This window comes from Gymnogyps californianus, chromosome 8, assembly GCF_018139145.2.
Source record: "Gymnogyps californianus isolate 813 chromosome 8, ASM1813914v2, whole genome shotgun sequence".
Classification (NCBI taxonomy): Eukaryota; Metazoa; Chordata; class Aves; order Accipitriformes; family Cathartidae; genus Gymnogyps; species Gymnogyps californianus.
The window spans coordinates 31,493,876-31,517,617 of record NC_059478.1 but is presented as its reverse complement, the minus strand read 5'-3'; the positions used below and the strand labels follow the sequence as shown (position 1 = coordinate 31,517,617).

The following is a 23,742-nucleotide window of genomic DNA, read 5'->3' as shown; positions in this document are numbered from 1 at the left end:
TCCAGATCTGAACCATTTGGGACTTTAAAATCCCACCTCCAAGTGTTGCTGTTTAAAGCTGTCTCTAGTAAGTGAGGAAGTTGTGTTCCCACTAAATCTCTGTTTACATTCTCTGACGTAGTGCTGTAGCTCCTGTTGCATATAAGGTTGCTATCCTGTAAGAAATAATTCCCCTGTAAATATATTCCTTTTTCGTGGGGAATATTGTGAATGAGGGTTTATTACAACAAATAATGAAGTCGGCTTCCCTATCACTCTCTCCAGCTGCCTGCTTAGAAATCCATCTGCAGAGTTTCTCTTAAGAGCTTTAACAGAATTATATCTGTGAAGAATTTCCAAAGATCCATCACCTTGAAGCACTCTGAAAAGTAGTATTATTCCCATTTTACAGGGGTATTGAGGCATAGAGATCTGAGTTGCCACCTTTCAAATACCTGCCATATAATCCTGAGTTCAAAAGTATACTCACTATCAATTTTCAGTATTGCTATGAAACGTATAATATTTTTTCCACAAAAAACGTATAACTTTACAGACACTTCCACTTAGTCTGTGTAACCATGTGTGCCCTGCCCTTTCACATCCCCTCTGGCTTGCTCTCCTGCTTCCTCACATGGGATGGAAGCACTGGGGGAGCCTTTGCTCATGGCCTCCTCGAAAGGACACAAGCTATTTCTTAGCAAGCCAGGGAGGAGAAAACTGAAAAGCTCACCAGTGATGCAGGAAAAGGGCAGATTTAGGGGTGGTACTGAACAAGCAATTTGGAGAGATGAGAAGAAAGTGGCTCTTTCAGTGATTCGGTGTCACCTGGCATCTCTTGAGTCAGTAGTGCCTACGGGAGGCTTGAAGTGATTTCCAAACGAGTGCTGCTGTTGTCTTTATTCCAACTTCTCCGGGCAGTTTAACAATGCTTGCCTAGTGTGTTTGCACACACTGCAGAAGTGACTTACGGGCTTTTTTTTGCAGAAGCTACTTCTAGCAGTATTTTAGTAATGTACACTGATAGGTATACCCTGAAGAAAACGTGGATTTTGTTCTCTTCCATTTCCACGCAGATACTTAGAGGGATATATAAGCCCATAGGAAGAAAATATATTGTCATAGCACTAAAGCAATGTGATCTACTTAATATAAGACATGATGTGAGGAAATGTGAAATAATTCATCCCTAGGTACATCATTAGACATAAAGCTGAGAATCATCCAAGCCGCTAGACAAATTCCAGGTCCAAGTGATTGTAGCATTGCTTTTGTTTATGGGAATAGAGATTGGATTACAAAAATGTATAAACCTTTGAAATTATTATATTTTGAATGATAGTCTTATTTCTTAAAAGATCATTTATAATAGAAGGTTGAGGGCAGGAAGACCAGCAACTGTGGTTAATGTCCAAAGCGCTAAGTGGCTGCCTTTGCAGGTCAAGACTCAACTGAATTTCAAACCTATATGTGTGATAGGAGGCTGCAAGGTTTATGGCATAAGCTGGGGAGGAGATTCAATGAACTGAATGAAGATTTGCATTACATTTCATTCATAATGAGAATTGTGGCTTCCCACATGTGTGGGTGTGATTGAATATGATACAGGGAAGAAGGAAAGCCAGTAAGCAGAAGAAAGGGAGTGGAGAAGGAGTAGCTCTTGAGTTCCCATCAAAGCTGTCCAGAATAGCCACCCTGATAAAGATGGTAAATGGGTTTTACGTTTCCTGCAGAGCTATAAGGGATCTGTGCTTCACCATCCCTGAACTCCAGCTGAACTGATTTGCAGATGCAGATGGGTGGAAGAGTAATTTTACTCCAGAACATGTGAAGGAGCTTTGATTATGCAGCCACTCAAGGTGCTCCTTATTGTGAAAGTGCTTTTTCTCTTCTGGTCCAGTTAAGTGAGACCTGTATGGGTGACCTATTTTGAGATCAAACTGAAGGATGCCCTGAGAAAACATTTCTAGCATGAGTTAAATGTAGAGCTACAAACTTACAATAACCCAGTTGTGCATCCTCCTTCAAGTCCACTTATCCAGGTCACACCTGTCCCATGGGCAAGGGGAAATCAGGCAGCACTTTAAAAGCCCTTCCCTTCTGTATCCTTCTGTCACTTCCACAGTCTGCTGCCGTGTTTTAAGACCTTGAAATGAGGGTTTAGAAAAGGAGCCAGGGAAAAGGACGGGCCATAAATCATGCTTGGTGCTCACTGATGTTAAGGGCAGAGCAGTAATGCATCCAGTCCCATTCTGGATAGTTTTTTCATGCTTTATTCATTTTTTTTATGGTGGAGAGTTCCCTACAGAATAATTTTATAGGGTCAATCAGCAATATCAAAATCCCACAGCTTGAACTTCCTCCATATGGGACTTGACATTTGAAGCCTACATGGCTTTTGGGGGATTTATATTGCTAGCTGTTACTAGTTAACTTTACAAGTTGTAACTAGTTAACTCACGGTTTCTTCTCCTCAAAAGGTAAATGGAAATGACTTTTTTCTCTTTACAGGCTGTTACCCAACTAGAGCTTTTTGGGGACATGTCCACTCCTCCTGATGTAACCTCTCCCCCAGTGAGTACCCAGGGAAACTGAACTGTGCATTTTTCTACATGCTATTTTCAGCACATCTATTGAGCGCGTTTACAATTCAGGTCATCAGCCATTCCAGTAGAGAGGATTTCAAAGTAGTTTTTATGTTGCAAGAAAACAAAAGTGAAGCAAATTGAATGTGGAGTCACTGCTTCATGATGATGTGCAAAAATATCTTCAATTTTTATTTTTCTGATATAGGGCTAGGTGTCACATAAGATATAACCTGAGCTGCAGATCTCTTTCCCTGGTGTTTATCAGAGGTGCATGCTTCACTGCACTCTGTCTCTCCACTGCACTGCAGGAAGATCCAGTTACAGCCCTATAGATCATGTCTCTCTGGTTCCACCAAGCACCTATCCCAGAACTGCTGTTAAAGGAAGGAAGACGCAACAGTAAAGAGAGAGAGGGCTGAATGTGTTTTGAGGGCAAAGAAAATTTTCTCAACATGCTTTTCTGCATCATAAAATGAAAGCACAATCATTTTCCTATAAAGTTTTTGAACCTTACGTTAAGCTGTAGGGGAGTATGAATATACTGAGAAAATTGAGGCGCTGTGAAGTCAAGGAGCCTCAGATAGTCCAAGGTATTCTGGAGCATGTCTGGGACTAGATGTTCAAAGTCCTGTCTCCTCATTGTTAGCTTGCTCAATTGGATTGGCTTTCTCCTTTAATGTAGACCTATAGTTCTGGTCCTGTTGGTTAATTAGAAGCTATTCACTTTTCCATAAATCCTGCAGATACTTCATTTGCCTTTACTGTTTCTTATGTTAATACCTTGGTCACTGCCTCTACTGGTTGTCACCTAACACCGAGAATCACAAGTCTGTATGTTCTGGAGAAAGAAAGGATGTCAATATTTTGCATGTGATTCCAGGCAAATTTTATTTTTATTTTTTCCTCTGGTACAAAGTCTCTCATTTTCATTCTTTCTCCTGTCTCCAGCAAATTCTAATACTCTTATTTCTGTTGCTCCTTTCCTTCTACATCTTTCCATTCTTTTTTCTTTCTTTTTCTTCCCTCCAAACCTGTATTTTTTGAGTTACGGATGATGTGACAGCAAAGTATGTGCTGTAGAAGCTGCAGCTGATATGCCATCATTGTATTTTATTCCTGTCTTCTTGCAGACTCCTGCTACTCCAGGTGATGCCTTTATCCCATCTTCATCCCAGTCACTTCCTGCTAGTACAGACATGTTTGGTTCTGTACCTTTCAGCACTGCTGCCGTACCCTCAGGTAAGAAATCTACTGGAAATACAGGCTCGACTCAAATTTGGTGATGAGTTCTCAGCTCTGGTTTGAATTTCAGTACTCAGGGCATTAATCTAGTACAGTGGAAGTGGGGAAGGATTTTGAGGACAGTGCTGCAGGGCAAGGCAAGACAAGTCTTTAACAAGCAGGGAGTACATTATTTTGAATTTACCCACATTTTTTAAAACAAAAGCCAAAAAAGGCACTGGGAGTTCAACCGTAGTTCAGCCATCTGGATAACATACCTTCTAGGTACGGTAGCAAGGGAGAACAAAGCATTTAGTTTAGTTCTGCTTTTTTTGCAGTAGCAATGAATATCCTGTGCTGTCTCCAGTAAATAGACAATGAGACATGGAGAATTTGATTGCATTTCAAAGGTATTCCACTTAGTCAAATACTGATATTTTCTTTAGACTTTTCTGTGTTCCGCAAAGTGCTCAATATCCAAAAGCTGTGTAGCATTCTGCACAGCCACGCAAGGCATGTGGTTTTGACTGCTGATCTCTCCCTGGGATACTCGGAGCACTGCAAGAGCAGCGCTCTCAGCTCCACTTAGGAAAAAAAAGGAGGAGGAGGATTGCCTTGAATCATTCAACAGTGACTTTCTAATTGCTTAACTCCTTCTCTGATGGGCTGCGTCGCAGCATCAGGTTAGCCGCTGCATCTCAGAAAGGTTACACTGATGGTGAAGTGTTTGGGGATAATGTCAGACGAAAACCGTCGCTGCTTGTATGAGGTTACAGTGGGGGCAAGATAAAAGGACATCTGGAGAATCCATCGTAGCCGTCTATTGAAATAGATAGGTATCTGAGTTACTGTTCCTTTCATCACTCATTAATTTGGTCTTTCAATGTTCAGTTTCTATTTTTTATCTTATTTTGGGCTTTTTCCTTTACGATTTTGCAACCACCCTTACATTTAGCATTACAAAACAGCCTAGAAATAAAGTGAAGAGGAAAAGGTACAGGAGGGCTCAGAAAAACACTTAGGTTAGAAATAAGAGTTTTAAAGCTATGATAGTATTAAAAGAGGTTGCATATTGTAAAGTATTAGCAGTAAATCATTAATTTAAATGTGAAACAGCGTATCGGTAAAGCATAATGCTTCTATCAGTGGAACATAATTGTATTACGTGGTTTAATCTGTAACATTTTTTACAGTAGTTTTAGTTTCAGGTTTGTTTTTTTTTTTCATTGTCAATAACAAAGCACCTGATCATATAATTCCTACACAGTCAAACCCTTGGTAGCTTGAAAGGAGGCTTCAGGTCTGACAGGAAGCAATTATAATTTTAGTTTTAATCTTTAATTTCCTCCCCAGGTAGAGGGGAGGAAATTTATGCTAGCATAATACCTGAAGCAGTTTGTTGTTATTAGATATGTAGTACAGCAGAAGCTCAGGATCTTATTGATGTTCTCAAGTAACCGGATAATAACCAAATGTGGGGGGTTTTAATCTGAATTCATCTGGGCTCTGTCTTTTTATTATACAATTTGAGACACTTGCTTTGCTCTTTGGATTCCCAACGGTTTGAACTGTAACTGTGTCAGAAGAGATGGCACAGAGTCTTTCTTTTGCAAGAAGGTCGCACTGTCATTAGAGGGCCCTTGAGCTGTCATCTAGCGTATATGAAGGTGCTTCCCTGTAACTTAGAACCAGTTTTGTAGCTGTGCCATTCTCAGGAGTTGGCTGGTGTTGGTGGGTCACTCTCCCCACGAAAGAATAAAAGCGAAAAGGATGAGGAACTGCGGCAAAGCTACACAGAGGAGAGGAAGTCCTAGGTGTCCTTTTCCTTCCCTCTGCTTGCTCTGGCTGCTCATTTTTTAGCAGCATATGGGCTGCTCTGAAAAGATGAACTCCGTCCCAGCCTGACCCAGTGCATCATGTTCAGTCCCAGAGATCCTTGCTCCGAGAGGAGCAGGACAGGCAGAGGTGAAAGGCAGAGGATGGGGCAGTCAGGGTAGCAAGAAGAGCCTGCAGAACTCAATGGGGAGGAGCAGGATTGTGCTGCAGGGGGGGAGTTTAGGAAATGTTTTGGGAGCTCCGTGGTTCTGGTAAGTGGTTTGACCAAACTGATCCTGGCTGTGCTTTGACAGAACACCAGGGAAGGGAGCTGCCAGATGGCCGGCTGCCGACCGAGTCCATGCACACAGGTCTTCGCAGACCCATGGGGGTACTCACTGAGGAAGAAGAGAAGAGCTTTTTTGTTCAGATGAGAGGAAGGATTATTGCCAATATCCACCAACCTGTGTTTTTGTATACAAGTATTTGTTGAGTGATGTGAATTCAACCATGTCTTTCAGTTTTCTTTTTAAGTGTGCTGAAGCTCTAGGATCACTCGTGTGGCCTGCATGTTTCTGATTTATTGCGTAAAATAGACAGTAGTGTTAAAATCTTTTATCTCCCCCCCCCCCTTTATTCTTTGAAGGTTATGTTGCCATGGGAGCTGTTCTGCCCTCATTCTGGGGACAGCAACCACTTGTTCAACAGCAGTTGGCTATGGGTGCTCAGCCTCCAGTTGCTCAGGTGATGCAGGGAGGACAACCGATAGCATGGGGCCAGCCCGGTATTTTTCCTCCTACTCAGCAACCGTGGCCATCTGTAGCTGGTCAGTTCCAACCAACTGCCTTCATGCCAACACAAACTGTTTTGCCTTTACAAGCAGCCATGTTTCAAGGTACCATTGCTCCTATCGCTACTGTTCCACCCACAAGTGATTCCAACAGATCGAGTCCACAGACAGACAGGCCCAGACAGAAAATGGGAAAAGAAATGTTTAAAGATTTCCAGATGGCTCAGCCTCCACCAGTGCCATCAAGAAAACCAGATCAGCCTTCCCTCAGTTGTACCTCAGAGGCCTTCTCAAGTTACTTTAACAAAGTTGGGATGGCACAGGAAGCAGATGATTGTGATGACTTTGACATCTCTCAGTTAAATTTGACTCCTGTGACTTCCACGACACCATCTACAAATTCACGTGAGTATTCACATGCTTTCAGCCATACCTTTCCTCAAAAGTGACTGCTCCTCAAAGCATTTCTTTCTTTTTTTTCATACAGTAAATTGCAACACAGATACGGACTGAGAACCTTCATGCATGGTCTAGCTTATTAAATGTGTTCCAGGCATAAAGTATCAGAGAGGAATTTCAGAGACCATTGAAATCAACAGCCCTGATAGCTGCAGTCTGAAATTTAATTTCTAAGAAGACAGTAATATATGTTCTGTGCTAGGGACATGCAAGCTGGTTGGAAAATGCCCATGACATTCAACCTTACAAAGCGTTTCACTTACGTCCCGTTCAAGCCATACTTTGCAGAAATTAGGGGATGGGTATTTATTTTAATAGCTTGATGTATTGGACATGTGGGGAAATTCATTGAAGAGCTGTAAAATAAGCTTATCGTGTTTGTAGTATGGAGAGGGGGGATTTTGCAGATTGCTGAAAAGAGGAATTCATGAGACAGATTTACCAGGGGCCAGCCAGAGACCTTCTGTTTCGCTTACCTGCCATAGGGCAGGCGACTCATGCATTCTTAATGTCATGTAGTGGCGTCTCCCTGTTCCTAAAGACATATGCCAGATGCAGCTAAACTTAATTTAGAAACTGCTGGATGAAATCAAATATATGGAATTGATAATGACTACTGTGTTCAGATTTACCTTTTATAGCTCCATGTCAGAAAATAGTTTTCAGGAGTAATAAAAGTTGAGAACTCTAAAGCATAAGTAGATTTTGTGCTGCTGTGTCTTTCTGAACAAATTAACAGATATATATTCTGTTGCTGTTACCTTAATCTTTGTTTAGCTCCAACCCCCGCACCCAGACAGAGTTCTCCATCAAAATCATCAGCATCTCATACCAGTGATCCTGCTGCAGATGACCTCTTTGAAGAGGGGTTTGAAAGCCCAAGCAAAAGTGAGGAGCAAGAGGCTGTGAGTAGCAACAAGGTTTCTAAATACTGATTAGCTCTTTTTAGCTAGAAAAGACAGAAGTTACTTAAATGTTGTTTGGTAGTGTCAGAAATAACTATTCCAATAGGGCTGGGTGGTATTTAAGGGGGAGCTGTAGACAGAATTCACTTCTCGCTTTGGTTTTGATAGCTAATAGCATGACATTTCTGTTGATATGCACTAATAGTGCATACAACGAACGAAACTCAGAGTTCATATGTAAGGTTATATATATCAGTTGTATCCAATGTCCTTTTTAGCATACCAGCATTCACTTATTGATGGTAAGGAGGTCCACAGTAAAACATACATGCTGAGGCTGCAGAAAGAGATGTGAGAGTTTGTGTGTTAAAAGATGATGGTTGATGTTGTCTTGCATATTCTTGCCATCCCAGTTGCTTGCCTAGTTACATTCCTCAATGTTCTGGCCCTCAGTATGTGATTTCTTTGCCGTAGACTCAGTGGACCAAAGCAAGAAATGTTATGCAAGCAATGACTTCAAATCACAAGGTATCTTAGGCAGATAAGAGCCCGAGTGAGCCAAAGGCAAGAGGGAGTCTGTACAAAAAAAGGACCCAAAGGTACAAAATAACGCAAGCTTGGACTCTTTCTGATTCACATAGTTTCACTGGCTTTCAGGGCCTTTTGCAGTTCTGGTTTGTCTGATCCAGTACCTTCTGAAGTCTGTGGCAGCTCCTGCATGGGCTCCAGCAGGTACTGGTGAGGTCCTTTCCTGCCTGCATCAGCTATAGGAAACCATTATGGCTTTTGAGAAATATCAGCGGTGAGGTCTCACTTTCTGGTTTTCATGAGACAGGATGTACTTGTTATGCCCACAGCATGATAATAACCTCGTGTTGACTTTTCACTTTCTATTGTTGAGAAAAAAAGGTGTTATGTTCTTGTATTCTAGCCTGATGGGTCTCAGGCCTCATCCAACAGTGATCCATTTGGTGAGCCAACTGGTGATACTATAAGTCCACAGGTCGGTAGCTAGATAGCGCAGGTTGGGGTAGGTATCTGTCCTTTTTTTCTCTACACCTTGAGGTGCTCGCTTATTCTTCCACCAGTGCCTACCATTGCTTTCATGGATGCATGGTTTAATTTTCCTTTCCATCTCTTCCGTTTTTCCTCTCCATTATCCACAGTGTACTCCTCATGCTCCGTGGTTTGCATGGCTTTTGCCAATCACTAAGTGTTGCAGCTTATGCAAATACGTGTGTTTCAGCTGCCTGCATGCTTTAAAGAAATGTAGACTTATTTTTCTTTGTGTTCAAATTCCAAAGGGAAATAGGGAAACTGAGCCATTACTAACAATGTATTAGGCAGAACATTTTTTTTTTGTCAAATTCACTCTGGCCTTTAGTCAGATGTAACATACTAAATGGAATAAGACATCTTACCCATAGACATAACAAACATTAAATAAAATTATGTAATGACACATGAACACCTCTACCCTAAATCAATGTGATAATCAGTGGAAGAAGCACGTTTATTATCTGCATGTAAAAAATATTGAAATGGGTTTGTGTATTTTTATCTCCAACTGCAAATTAAAAACATCTGAAAATTATGATCATTCATATTACCATTGGCATACTGATGTTTTAAAAACTATTCATCAAATGTTAGTCATTTAAATCCAGACAGACGGGAAAGATGATCTTTTCATCTTTTGTGTTACAGAACACGTTAGAAAATGTGGCTGCCAGCAAATGTTCTGTCATTTGTTTCAATACAGTATATATGTTTTACCAAAAAGACAGTAAAGCTACAAAGTTTTATGAGTGCTGAGCATTGTTATTCCATCCAAATACTCTCTAGTGTTACTATTTGAAGGATATGTTTCTTTATCTTCTCCCTGTCTGCCATTCATGTTTTGTATTACCCAAATACGTGATCTGATACTGCTTCTGTGCTTCAGCACAGAGCTCCTGGAGCAAATCCATAACAGTGGTAGAACCCTTTTTATTTTTGTGCAGAAATTGTACTGTGTTTGCCAGTGACTTATCCACCCTGAGCCGAAGTAATTTGGTTTCAACTCAAAATTAATAGTTTCATTAGGAGTCAGTTTACTTTGTACATTAAATATGGTTAAAAAAAATCTTAGAGTAACTTAGCCTTGATCCACTTGGGAGTAATAAGAATCTCTCTTAATAATATGTGGTGCTGTGAGAAGGCATCTCGCGCTTCTTTAGCTTCACCAACGTACTGCTCGCTCTTGGGGGCTAAAGCAAAAGTAGCATTAAGCTTTGTGTCTCATTGAGTCTGAAAATGACAGTGTAAGGATAGAGTCAAGCTGGAATGAGCTGCTCTAGCAAGAGCATCCGCTGGTTATTGTACTCCAGCGAGAACTGCTTCTGCAGATTGATGGTGCCACATAGTAATTTGGCTTTGCCTTTGCCTGACGTCGGCCAGCACTGACGTAGCTGGCTATCCCAGCTTCAGACCATTTCAAGAGTTCTTTCGTAGATCAAGAAAGAGAATTTGACCTTCTCTGAGTCCCACACTCTGCAAACCCATATACATTTGTTTATTGCCATTTATCCCAGTCAGGGTAATTTTGAAATTCATCACAGGGAGAATAATGATAAAATCTCTTTCTAATTTTCTGACTGTCACAAAGATAGTTAGCATCATTTGTAAACTAGCGTCACACACGTTTACCTACCAGGAGTTCTGGAGATAACTTGAAACAGTGGTTTGAGTCTGTTAATGCGTATTACCATGTAAGGCAGTCAAGTGAGGGACTCCTTTTGTTCTGCTTTTATATAACACTTAATAAAATACATTCTTTTGCCTGTCAAGGGTCTCTGGGAACTACAAGAACAGTATATTACCAGTGATTCCGTATGTTTTTTCTATATTTTTTGTTAATCTTTGTACAGTCTTGCATAAAATATGTATAATTCTCCGAAATATGTTCTGGGAAATGTTAGATAATGTTACTGATTATCGTATTATAGTAATTCCTAAAAGCTGTAGGCAGCAACAGGAAGCTGAACAAAAAGAAAGCCTCTATCCAGTGAAGTTACACTAGTATCATTGTGCCTCTGTGCAGTGCCATTCAGCAGCAGTCCGTAGGGAATGCACTTGCTAAAACCAGCCCATCTAATTCTGAAGCCTAGTATCGTCAGAGCAACGGAAAGTCTAATCTCCGTGGAAAATTATCAATTCAGGACTTACTACTGTGTTGTGTATTGAGCTCCGCATTTGGAGGGAAACTTAATGGGGAGAAACATGTAGTACAAAAGAATCACAGTCTGCATAAAAGCCACTTTTGTGTGTTAGATGGGAGATTACTTCGCTCTTTAGAACATGGTTCTTCACACCAAGAACAGCACAGTGTACAACTCAGATGAATGGACCTCTCAGGAGCATGACATAGTATTGTGTTCAGAAATTTCAAATATATCTGTTCCCAGCATCTCTATGAAATCAGCTATGCCCATACAGTATCTTTGTTTATCTTGATGTATTCAGAATACTCACCTGCCTAGTATTTTGTACCCTGATCTTTCAAGGTACCTTAGCAATTTGGTTTCTTGATTCCTTCTGAAACTGCATATTCTCATTTAGAAATAATTCAGCATCTTTCAGTTACTATCTTAATTTCTCCATTTTTCCTCTCTTCCTTTTGCGATCTTCAACTTAAGCTCTCAAAATCCTCATCCTACCAGTAGCCATTCTTACAAGTCACTCTTCTACAAATAGCTATGGGTTCTTAGTAGGTAAATGTGACATTTTATGGATGTGTTACATTTTTGTCCCTTTATGGTTGGAGATAAGAAGCAGACAGGCCTAACTTTCACAGGTGAAATAAAATCAACTCTTTGCAGAGCTGTTCATAGCAAGATTTGTATTCGGTTGTTTTCCCTTTGTTCATGAGCGGCATTGAGGATGGATAGTGATTTTCCAGAAGGGGTGAAGAGAACACTGAATAAGATGACTGCCATCTTCAGCTGACTTATGTTTAATCCCTACTGCTGTCTTTAGATTGCGTGTGGGATAACTATGGTGAAAGGAGAGAGAGGGAAAGAACTGTATTTAGTTATGATTCTACCAAATGTGTTAAACATTTCTTATTATTGACATTTCGGATTAAAGCAAGAAGTTTGAACAGAGGAGTTTTTACCTGGTCATCCTCTTTGCATCAGGGCACCCAATCAGCCTGAATTACAGGGTGTTAGGCGCAGACCCTGCCGGTGTGGATATTCCTGTTCTTGGGGGTATTTCAGGCTCAGCCACTAACTCAGCCTCAGCAATGGGTCTAGCACGCCGTGACACTAGGAAGCCCTGAAGCTATACAATTGAAAGCTTAGCAAAGGCTATAGAAAGGGGAGCCTTCAAACACGATGAGAAAAGGGAAGGAGAGGAGCAAACGTTGACTCTCTGATGCCAGGCTTCTTTGGATACCTGTGGTTATGTTGGCCAGCATCTCCTAACAAAGCATCCTGATTGTAGAAAGAATAAATTTGGCCCGAATACTGGGATCAGATATCACAAATGTGGTCTAACTCCATAAGGACCACATGAACTGGTTCTTGAAGGCAAATTAGCAACAGGGTGAAAATTCTGAAAGAGAATAAGGGAATATTTGATACCACAACTATTGCAATAAAAGTCATTTTAAGTGCTGGAACAAATGCAGCTCTGTTGATATGCTGCCCAGTTCAAGACTTGCACTGGCAGTTGTTCATGAGAGATTCTCAGGAAACCTTCAAAACATTTGTGGCTAGAGCATATCTTCCTGAAAAAGTTGTTTAGTTGTTCTGTGAAATGTGTGCAGACAATTATAAGCCCTCAAAATATGTCACACCCTTCATGATGCTATCAGCACTGTCAGGAGAGCAACAGTTCATTAGAATATTTGTCTATCAGCTTTTGGTGGTACTTCGGTGGCCCGCTGCCATCATCTATCTTTGAGCAAGTGCCATTCTTAGTGATAAATATTCCTAATAATCTTAGTCAGCTCCAGGATGGACTACTATAACTCTTTATTTGGGCTGTTATTAGCAAGTTGAAAGAAAAAAGCAACTTATGGACAAAGCATTGGCTTGTCTGGGAGCTTAGTGAGCCTCAGAAGGGCATATTGGGCTGATTCTGCATCCTCCTCTGCCTTCTGCCCCCCTTCTGTTGCACTAGGACTCTGAATGGGCTCAAAATATCAAAGGCTGTATTTGCAGGATCTGTTACTATCATTCATCCAGCTCAATAGGAACTGAAGAGAGTCCAAATTGAAATTCATAATGATTATAGGTGACCTATTCTTACTCTATGCTCTAGAGCTATCATTCTCAGACTAAAGACACAGCACCGAGCAGGGCTGTGAACCTGAGAGGGAAGCAATAGTGTTGTGTGTTTGGAAAGGGATCACAGTTTGGGAAGTACTGCTTCATTCCAGAGAAATCCTAAAATTGTCATTTCAGGCCTCATGCTCATTTGTTCATCACCAGGGAATCTGAAGGGACAAGACAAGAGAAATTCAGGCTGCTCTGTGAACAGAGGCATCCTACAGATTTGTCTTCATCTCTGCTGCTACAATCCCCTTCAAGCTATCCATTTTAATGCGACCAGCTCATACATGGGTTTCTCACCTCTTCCAATGTTGCCAAGCCCACTTGAAGTAGCCAGATACCCTTCCATTTCTCCAACTTCTTCCTCTAAACAAGAGACAACATACTGTGTAGCTTGTCTAGAGCCTTGTACTTGCTGATTGGCAATCCAGCAATTCAATTAAGGGACGAGCTCTCCTAGCTTTCTCTGTAATGAGGTCATTTAAAAGTTCCCTCTCGCCTGCACAACAACTGATTTAAAAAAGGCACTTGTGATAATTTAGTATCTTTGAGACTTCTGAACAATTTGCTTCAAATTGGCCATCAGGTTCAAAAGTAATGAAGGAAAATTGACAGATACGTAGATGGAAAGTATAATTGCATGGCTACTGTTTTGTTAGGAAAGGGGCCCAGAAATAATAGGCGTGTTTCTTGGCTGCAGTTCATTATTATACCAGGACCAAGATGGAGCAGGGTTCGTCATTCTGAGTCGTTCTCATTGCTTTTTCATTTTATGGATGTATAGCATCCATCTTGATACTAAAATGACAGAGACTTTTAAAATGCTAATAATTAAACTGGATATTTGAGACTAGGAAATATTCCTAGGTAGGTTTATAGTAAGAATAGAGGCACTCTTCAGTTATAATCCCAAACTGGAAGGTTGCTATATTTATGCTGCTAATAGAGGCTAACTGTAATAAAAATAGCCAGGGATAAGCCACTGGCTGTTAGTGGGCCATTAGGAATTACCTGTCTTATCACCAAGATATTTAATTTGAATCCCGCTTGCCAAGTTTACTATGTCCTATTTTATTGAGTCAGCATGCAATAAATAGAGAAGACGCGTTGCACTCCCATTCCCTTCACTTGCATCCCCAGCACAAGATTCTCATTTTGGCTGGCGCTCCAGCACACTTATTTCATGAAACTCTATCATTTGAGCCTGCCCTTTCTGATCAGTCAGCCAGGAGTAAAACCGGTGCTGAGAATCTATTGTAAAGGGCAAAGAAATCTTTGCGGGCCTCACCTCTACCATTCAGTACATCTTGCCTGAAGCTTTGCACATAGCAGGGTGCCTCGCAACGATGAAAGGACTGCCAATGTAAAAATAGTTTCTTCCTAACCAAGTCCCGTGTTACGTTTTGTGAGCGAGCTCACCTACACAACCCCAAGCAGATGCTGAATCTTTCAAGAGATGTTCTCCAATGATTAGTTCTGCTGGGGAGCAGATGTTAATATCTTTAAATTGGATGCAAATTTACTTCTAGTATTTACATAATGTTATTCAAAACCATTAGCAACCTTGTTACCTCATGCAGTAGTGTACTATACCAGAAATACTTACTGTTTGCTACAGTCTTGTTTATTGTGCTAATATTCCTTAAAATGGGAAGAATAAACTGATTTTAAGCATGAAGTATCTCTGGAATATGTAAATGTAGCATACATAGGGAAAATTTTCTCTTTGGCAGTTTTTGCAATTAATTCCGAGAGACTTCATAACTCAACATTTACACAACATACTTGTAGCTTCCTGAATATTCAGATGTCTAACTTAAAGCATGTGTATTTAGACATTTCTGGTCCTTTACTGCAACCTGTCACTTTGGTCAGATACCTGACCTGTGAATTCATATCCTCTTCCTGCAATATCTTATTATTTAAAGGCTACTGTTCAACATAAAGAGCCCCATTAGCATGTGAGAATGTAGCTAAACCCTACTTTGATAGCAGCTTCCAAACATAAAGGAAAACATTTACTTTTCAAACATCTGCCAGAAATTGCATATCCCCAAAGCTGATAGAAGCCTCCAAGTAGGATTTAGCAGCAAATAAAGGTGCTGCCAGTTGTCTTCTTGGTTTCTCCCTGTGGGTTGATGAAAGCACATCAGAAGTGCTTCTGGGCCAATTCTATAGAAAAGAAAACACTTCAAGATTCAAGGCATTTATGTGAATTGGAAGCTTTGTATGCTATTTTATTTGTTCCTCTCTTTTTTTTTCCTGACAAAGACCCATTCTTTCATGTCCTTCCCTCCGGATCTGTTCCTAACGCAGTGGTAGAAGTAGAAAGCAGAAAACATCGGTGAGATGATTCTGATGCTGTGAGAAGAGTTAGGCTCGCCTGCCTTTTAATGACATTCCCTGTGACTTTTGCATGGAGTATGTAAAGAAAGGGGGTTTATTTCTGCTTCCAAGACCCTCCAAAATAATGCTTGTGAAAGCCCCCCTGCCTGGCATTGTGAGAGAAGCTATCCATGAAGTCAACACCACTCGACTCTCCTTTTGCCTCTTTTCTGTCCCTTTCTGCTCTCTTTTGCTCTCTTGAGTATCATTATCAATACTTTACAGATACCATTTGCAGTGTTGGGCTACAGGCAAGATGCACTGCTTGAATTATCTCAAAATAATACTAGAATACAAATCTCAGTCATTGACAAAAAACTTCGGCTGAGAAGATTGCACACAATTACTGCAATTAATTTCTCGTTTAGGCATCTGAAGGGGGAAATCAACTAAGAGGAAGACATAAAAGCATACTTTTCATTCAAAATGCTCTGGTCTACTGGATGAAAAATTATTCAAATCAGTGAGAAATGCAGGCCTTGCCACATGAAGTGTATGTTCAGATAAATGTTGGGTACGAATAAAAGAGATTTCTAATTCTAAAGGCTGCCTCGTGCGTTGTTGGAAGTGCTAATGACCGATGAACTCCTCCTCCTCTTCCAAGGGTGTCAAGTTCAGTGACACCTTAGGACACCTGTTACTTAAGTGCATCTGCATATCTTAAAGATATTTGAGGACAGCTCTAACAAGCACGCTTGACATTTTGAAAAGCTCTTTTTTTCCCCAAAGGCATTTGAAAAACTGACATCTTTTGTTCCAAAGGAATGTTCTCCCTCCCTCCCCTTTTCTTTTCCTCCTTCCTTTTCGCTTCCCTTTGCAATCACCTCAGGTTCAGCAAATGCCTGAAGAATGGCCTGGTGTGTGTCAGGTTCCCACATTAATTAGTACAGATTTTCTCTGAACTAGCTGTGATAGATCATTCTGCCAGCTTCATGTCTGCAGTACATGAAAATTGGCATAGGTAGACTTAACACACAGAATGTGAAATGCAGTTATTTACTCTCAGTCATCTCTTCTGATTACCTTCGGTTTTTCAAGGTCACAAAATATATTTGCTTCTTGCTGGGGATAATTTCAGCAGCCTTTATTTAATCATTCCAAAGGATTTCTCTCATCCTCTTGTAATGCTTGTAGTGTACTCAAGGCTTCATGTAGGTAGGAGATGGGGAAGCAGAATCTCTGCAAGCTCCAGAAATGTAGTCGTTTCAAGGAATAAGAGACAACTTTTCTTGGCGTGGAGGAAACAGGTCGTATTTTGCATTTGTTGTGTTGCTCCTCATTCAACATGAGCTGCACAGTGAGGCAGGACAGGGCGCTGGGACGGGGCACAGCCTGGAGCACTGACCAGGCATGCTGGGCACGGAGTAAATATAGCCCTATGGATCCACCTTTGGGCTGTTCTTCTCATCAGCGGCATCATTTTTATAAGCAGCGATTAAAATCCTGTGCCATCCCCTGCCAGACGTTTCTGTGCTCCGCAGTGCCCAGTGATTTGCCAGCCTTCGGAGGTTTTTTTGCTCAAAGTCAGCTTCTGCTGATGCTGCTTTAACATGAGTCGATTCTAACTTGGTTAAATTCAACGTCATGGCATGGTATTTGAATATTTATCAAGCTGTGGAGAGTTAATGCAGTATGGCATTAATTAGCCTTTCTGCCTGTCTTGTTCTTTTTTTAGATGTCATTCTTAGTTTAATAAATTAGTTTCTGGAAATGAAGTAGAATTGATTCCAGGGTCCATGGATGGTTTGTTTCTCACTGCAGCCAAGATGAACATAGTATTGAGAAAGTACAGGGTGTCAACTATGAAGCAACACTGAAGAACATGGCAGCTTTTTTTCCCCCCGCATCCAGGAAATTCCCAAGAAAGTATCTGTTAGCAAATCGACATGCTTTCCTCCCAGCTTTAATGATTGTACTAATGGTTATACAGACTCCTAATCAAACTGCACAGAGCTAGCTTTCCTCATTCTTCATGGGCAACTCAAATTGTTACTTTAATTCCCAGCACAGCTTCATTAGCTCAGCTTTCAGCAGCAGTTTCTGGTTGCAAGTGTTTTTCTCCATGAGTTGTGTAAAACCCACAGCTATGTTCTGTTCTGCTGTTGTGCTGCTGGGGGGGGTCTCAGCCTGGTACGAGTAACAGCGTTTTACGCCAGCTACATTTCTGGCCTGCAAACTTCAAAACATCTAGTCATATAAATATCATTTCATTTCTTCATATGTCTGTGCCCAGCAATACCTCCTGAGGATCGGTGCACGGCCAGTACTGGAAGAGGAAATTGATAGTAAGCATTCATTTTCTGAAATAATGTCACATTTTCTGCACAATTCAACCGGGGTGCCGTGATCACTCAAGGCAGCACAGAAAACAAACACTTCCTTTGGGTTTTGACTCATGAGGTATTGCTGTTCTCAAGCAGATGTTCTAAAAATGTTCTAAAAACTGTCTGGAGACATCTCCGCTTATTTTATTTTTGTTGTCCCCAGGAAGCAGAACCTCTCTACGCCCAGATCAACAGACCTAAGAAATAGCATTGTAACAGGCTTGTGGTGCTCCAAGACTCAAACGAAACCCAACAACCTGGCAGGCCTTTGGCTTTCATGCTTTTTTCTGATTGATTTTGTCTGACGAGGAGAGATGATTGCCCTCCTGGACTGGCTCTACGAGTGTTCCTGACATTTTTTTTGGCAACCAATGGCAGATTCCTATGGCAGCACAAAACAAAAACTCTCCCTGCTTATCATACCACGAGTCCAGCCCTGTCCCCACAAGTCATGGGTATCCAGACTAGGAATTCTTACTCCTCGGTCTTCTTTTAAACATTTGTTGTCTTCGGTATGCCACATATAAATAATAAGCATCTGAAATTTATTGAGTATTAAGACATTCTTTTTCTTTTGAGCAAAAAGCAGAGTCTGTATGTAGCAGTGGCATTATCATTCAACAGCCTTTTGGGCACAAGTCAGCACTTTTTATGTCATGGTGACATGTTTTTCATCATCATTTACATCAGGCTGATCCTGACTTTTGGTTTTTTTTCCCTGTGTAGACATATTTAAACAACAACAACAACAAAATACTGGCAGTGTCATTTTTTTTTTTGTATTTCTTATTCTGTAGTTTTGTATGAGTGACAGATCTAACAGCAAAACGCCTCCTGCGGAAATGATTCCTAACTTGAAACCACAGAATAAAACGCAGTTGTTTATCCATCCTGACTGAAAATGTTGCCAAATGGACCTTTAAGTTCTAGCGCATCATGAGGAAGAAATGCTGCTTTCTGTTTGAATACTCATGTTGTGGGTAGAGAAAGGACATCGAGTCCCACTGAGGAAAGACAAAAGAGTCAGTATTTCCTAGGAAACTCTAAGCAAAGTGCAGAAAAGGAATATTTTTATTTCTTCGGTATCTTGCTGCTGTAATGCTATGCAGACAAGTGTTTTCTTCTCTGTGTGCCATTTTTGACGAAAAAAAAATCATTTGCCAAATAATACTGGTGTGATTCTGGTTTAGGAATTTGGATGAAGCGGACTTTACAAATGGGACGAGGATGGCATGGATTTTGGAATAACAAACTGAGTCTGTGATCAAATTGTTCATCTTTATCACTTTTTGTACATCAGAAAAATCAAATGGGATTTTTATTTTATAACTTGAAAAAAATCTTACTGTTAAACTCTTTAAATGTTTAAGGGGAAATGGCTTTAAGGAGTTCGAATGAAAAATGCCAGTTTTTTTGTAAATATAAATGTTATGAAAATTCTTTTACTAATGCCATTACACAGTAGAGAAGGTAGCAAGTTGCAGTGCTTGGGAGGTGTGGCAAACCCAATTTGTGGTTCTCGCATCACATAACGTTTCTTCACATGCTTACGATAATGGGCTGAAGCTCAAGTGCATTTGCCAAAAGCAGTCAGCTTGTCAGCGACTAGTGAAATTAATGGGAACACATGATTTTATGATCTAGCGTTATCACACGGACATACTCCACTTACAAGAAATCACATTTCATTGACATTCCTTTGAACCTCTGCATAGAAGTCATCAAACTGTTTACACACAGAACAAAAGAATTTAAAACTTCCTTTTTTTACATTTATGAAGCAAAAGTGCAGCGTTTGGGTTCATATGTTTAGCACATGATTTTCATAAAGAATCTATATATTTTTGCCCTACAGAGAATTGTTATACAGGTCAAATGTGTTTTCCTGATGTTCCTATGCAGTTACAGTATATTGAATTTAGTGGTTTAACACTAAAAAGAAAAAAAAAAAGAAGAAAAAAACGAAAAAAAAAGAAAAAAGAAAAAAATAGAAAAAGGAAAAAAGGTTAAAGAAATCAAATGATTAATCAGTTTTTAGGGTTATTGTGCAGATTTTGTTTTTAAATTGACACATTAGGATTTACATTTTTGTCATGATTAAAATAGGCCTGGAGTTATAAATATTTTACTTTCTTTCATCTCTATTATAAGCTAAAAATGGTTTAGAAGACAGAATAACTGGGGTGGCGATTGTTGATATGTACAACCAAATCTCACAACATGATTCCAGTCTTTTATTTTGAATTAGAGAAATTAGAGAAATGTGCGTTACAGAATGTATGTGAATGAAAAATTAGCTGTGAATAGACCTAATGAACCTGCAGAGAAGAGAACTTTTATCCCCATTCATGGTCATTTGATGCTTATTCCTTAGTCATGTGCAAACAGCTTTGTAGCAAATCTTATTTTCCGATCAGAAGAAAGATCAAGTTTTCTAACTGGAGAAGATAAATTAAAACTTGGTGGATTGAGTGTTTCAGGATTAAAAGCAGAGGTAAAAGTGCTTCTGGAGGACATTTCTTTAAGAATATTTTCCTAATTTGCACAGTGGTGCTACTTTCTTCCTCAGTGGCTCTTTTGGGTTTCGTCCTATATATGGAACCACGAAGACAATTTTGGTTCGTCATAGACATTTGAGGTTTAGTATCGTCAGCGCATTTCCAGTTATGGGGTAAAACGTTGAAAGAAAAAGAAGAGATTTATGTCTCAGAGGATCCATTGACATCATATTTGTAGGAAGCAGATCATTTACGGATAGGTGCCGAGGGAATGAGGCTGGGATTTTAGTGTCTCCTGAGAGACAGCTGGACCATCACCGTGGACCTTTGTCTTACCTTTACCAATGCTCATAAATAAAAACAAATTCTGAATTGTTTTGTCATACGATTAGATCATCCTTGTCATGGTTGAGATGCTGAGTTGAGAGGAGTGGAAGGCCTCTGCACTGTACCAGTATTGTAGATAACTAAAATATCCAGCTTGTGCAATTGTTTAATCCCTCATCCTTCACTAGCACTAAATTCGTCACTTTAAATTTAAAAACCAGGGAATCCCACCAGCCATCCTGTTATCATCCCCCGTAGGTTCTTGATCTTTACCTGTCATGAAAAGATATTTTGATAGATCGTAGTCATCCAAGTGTCTGATGAAACCTTTCATCTAATAACGTACTGGGCACCTTCTTTGCAAAAATGTTTACTCCGTGGTTTTCATTCATTTTTATTTCTGCATTCTGACACATATTTTTTTAATAAAGATGAGAAAGATAAAATGACTGTTGCAGTACATTTCTAAACCTACTTTAACTTTACCTCAGATAATGACCATTTGTTAACATATACGGACACATTATTTTTAACTTTATGTATAATGCATTCAGCAACAACAAAAAAAAACCAACAAATTTTTAGAAATTTTCCATTAATTTCTGTAACACACCATGTAATACTGTTATGAATAAAAACATTTAAAAAAGGCGTAATTTCAGTAAGTTTGTTTCATAGCTTTTGCTCTTCTGTGATAATTCTGCCATTCTTACAGTGCAGTGTTGGTGTCTGTCACGGCCAATATTTTTGACAGTGGAAATACCTGGGAAAGGAGAAAAAAAAGTGCCTCGATTTGGGGAGTACCTAATCTTAAACACTCTAAGTGTTGCTTATCTTGCAAATACTTAACTTGCTGCTTTTAATTGCCATCTCCCTGTTTTTGGCCTCTTTCTGGGTGTTTTAGGATGGGCATCCCAAAGCAGTAGATATTTTAGTCACCTCCTGTAAAATTACACGTTCCTGGGACAGACCACACCGTGCAATGCTGCCAAAGCTGGAGTACCTTTGTGGCATGAGAAGCTGTAATTAATTTTGCTCACGTTTTCCTCTTCAAGTAAGATTTAAAATAAAAAATGTGCATTTAAACATGACAATTTTGAGAGTAAAAAACCCCAAAACTTTCCAGTAATATGCACGGAATTGAGAACAAAGCCTTGATCCGGTAAAACACATTAATGATACCACCTTCTATTTCAGTGGGACCTTTCTACTGGTTGGGGCAATGCATTAAGTAGGCTGCAGTGTTTTGCTGGTGTGAAACTCTTGATGCCACATGCAAAATAACGTCGTTTGATATTCAGAGGTACCGAGTACTGGATCTCTCAGTCAAGATAAGGAATAGTACCATTCTCTACCAAGTGGGTAATGCGAATATGCAAGATACCACATTGAAAGTTAAGGGTAAGAAGCACGTGTCTGTATACAGGGAGAGAGAGAGGGGTGGATGTGTGCACGTATATTTTATTGTATTTCTTTTTCTTGATGTCTCATCCCTTTCTAATCCACCAGAAATGTCCGGTAGGTCATGCTGAAACATTCATTGCCTTTGTCAACGAACATTGTTGAAATACTTGGCTCCCACCTAAGAATAAAGGTTATTCTGTTGTGGTGAAAACATGCTAGCGTTAATGTCATTTTGACTTTGTATGTAGCTAACGGTATTCAGATGTCCTTGGAAGGAGGAACGTGATCTCTTTGGTTTTCAACGAGCTACGAAACGTCAACTTAAAATGAAATAAGACACAGCTAAACATGGTTTTAAACTAAAATGCATTTTTACAACGTAGGCCAAATCTAGTCTTGTTGATATTCATCTGGTACCCCCACAGTGAAGTTGGTTTATGTTGAAAAATCAGAAAAATTGGCTCGTGTTGCACAGTTGCTATGCAGACTCGGTTTAAAAATTCAGAATGAGCAGGTTTGAGATCTAGTCCGGTGATGGTGAGGAATCTTGAAGTAGGAAGGACCTTGCTGCATGTTGCCATTGTTCAGAAGGGGAAAAAACCTGATTCTTACTGTGCTGTGTCAATGTACTATATTACATTAATATTACTTTAACTTAAGCGCAGTGGGAGTCTCTAGATTGTATATGAGAGTATCCAACTCAAACATGACTAGTTCAAGAAATGATCCCGATTTAACTAATGCTAATTAAGGCCATGATCTCCTGCAGTAATGAGAATTTATTTAGCAAACGGTTTGCAGAATCAACCTGGGGTTTTACAGAAGTGAGGACTTTGACAGATCTCTCTTTTCCATGTCAGTGACTTCTGGGAAAGCAATTGATTGTATAGACTGGGAATATGCAATTTTAACTCGCTTCTGTTGGATTAAAGGCAATGTTTTATGTGCTTTAATTAGTACACAGTGACAGTTGCTGCAACAGATCAGCTAACCTCTTTCTTCCTTTTTCTAGGTTGCGATATATATTTCCATGCACCATTTCCTTTTTTCTTTCTTTGCTTTCTAAACAACTCCTGTCCTGTCAGGTTCATATTTATTAGTTTTCTCGCAAATACTGTTCTCAATCAGAAGAATATCTTTTCAAAGAAATGAAAGGGGGTATCTGTTGGCAGTTTTCTACAGGGGTTTGAATCCATTGTCTACAATTGTCTCTCTAAGCCAACATGGAACCACACAGTGGTGAATGAACAAAGTGAAAGTGCATATGGCAACCAGAAAATGGAGGGTTTGCGTGAATGTGTGAGCCTGGATCATCTACAGAAGCATCTATACTCACACTGTTGCTATCACCGTCCTTTCTGCTGCATGCACTACTCCTGGCTTCTGGTTCTGCTCCTGTATGTGAAATCAGTGGGACTCACCCCCTCTTCCTGGCTGTGGTCCGGCATTACTACTGCAAAAGTCATGATTTGTAAGAGTACTTCTGTTGACTCTCTTGTGATGAGGTCTTCCACAAGTTGGTCTTCTCATACTGATTTGCTTTTTAGGATCAGCCTCATTAAAAGCCTTTTTTTTTTTTTTTAAATACCTGAGGTAAAGCAGAGAGCTGGCATAGGGAAGGAAAAAGGATATTTTTTTCTTGCTTTACTTGCTGTCTGAAAGTGTGGGGAAACTGAATTATACATTTCAGCATGACAGTGAGGAATATGGGGAGATATCCTGATACGAT

The 23,742-nt window shown here is 40.0% G+C and overlaps 1 protein-coding gene across 1 annotated transcript in view; it reads left to right on the top strand.

Moving 5' to 3' along the window:
* The window catches only part of DAB1 (DAB adaptor protein 1), a 311,043-nt gene extending 291,354 nt beyond the window's left edge, over positions 1–19,689 (top strand). Inside the window, exons 13-18 of the mRNA XM_050901289.1 lie at positions 2,491–2,553; positions 3,698–3,806; positions 6,250–6,798; positions 7,630–7,757; positions 8,689–8,760; positions 17,948–19,689. Of these exons, the coding sequence (XP_050757246.1) occupies positions 2,491–2,553; positions 3,698–3,806; positions 6,250–6,798; positions 7,630–7,757; positions 8,689–8,760; positions 17,948–17,992 (966 nt within the window). The 3' untranslated portion in view covers positions 17,993–19,689. The remainder of the gene's footprint in view (positions 1–2,490; positions 2,554–3,697; positions 3,807–6,249; positions 6,799–7,629; positions 7,758–8,688; positions 8,761–17,947) is intronic.
* Positions 19,690–23,742: the final 4,053 nt, after the last annotated feature.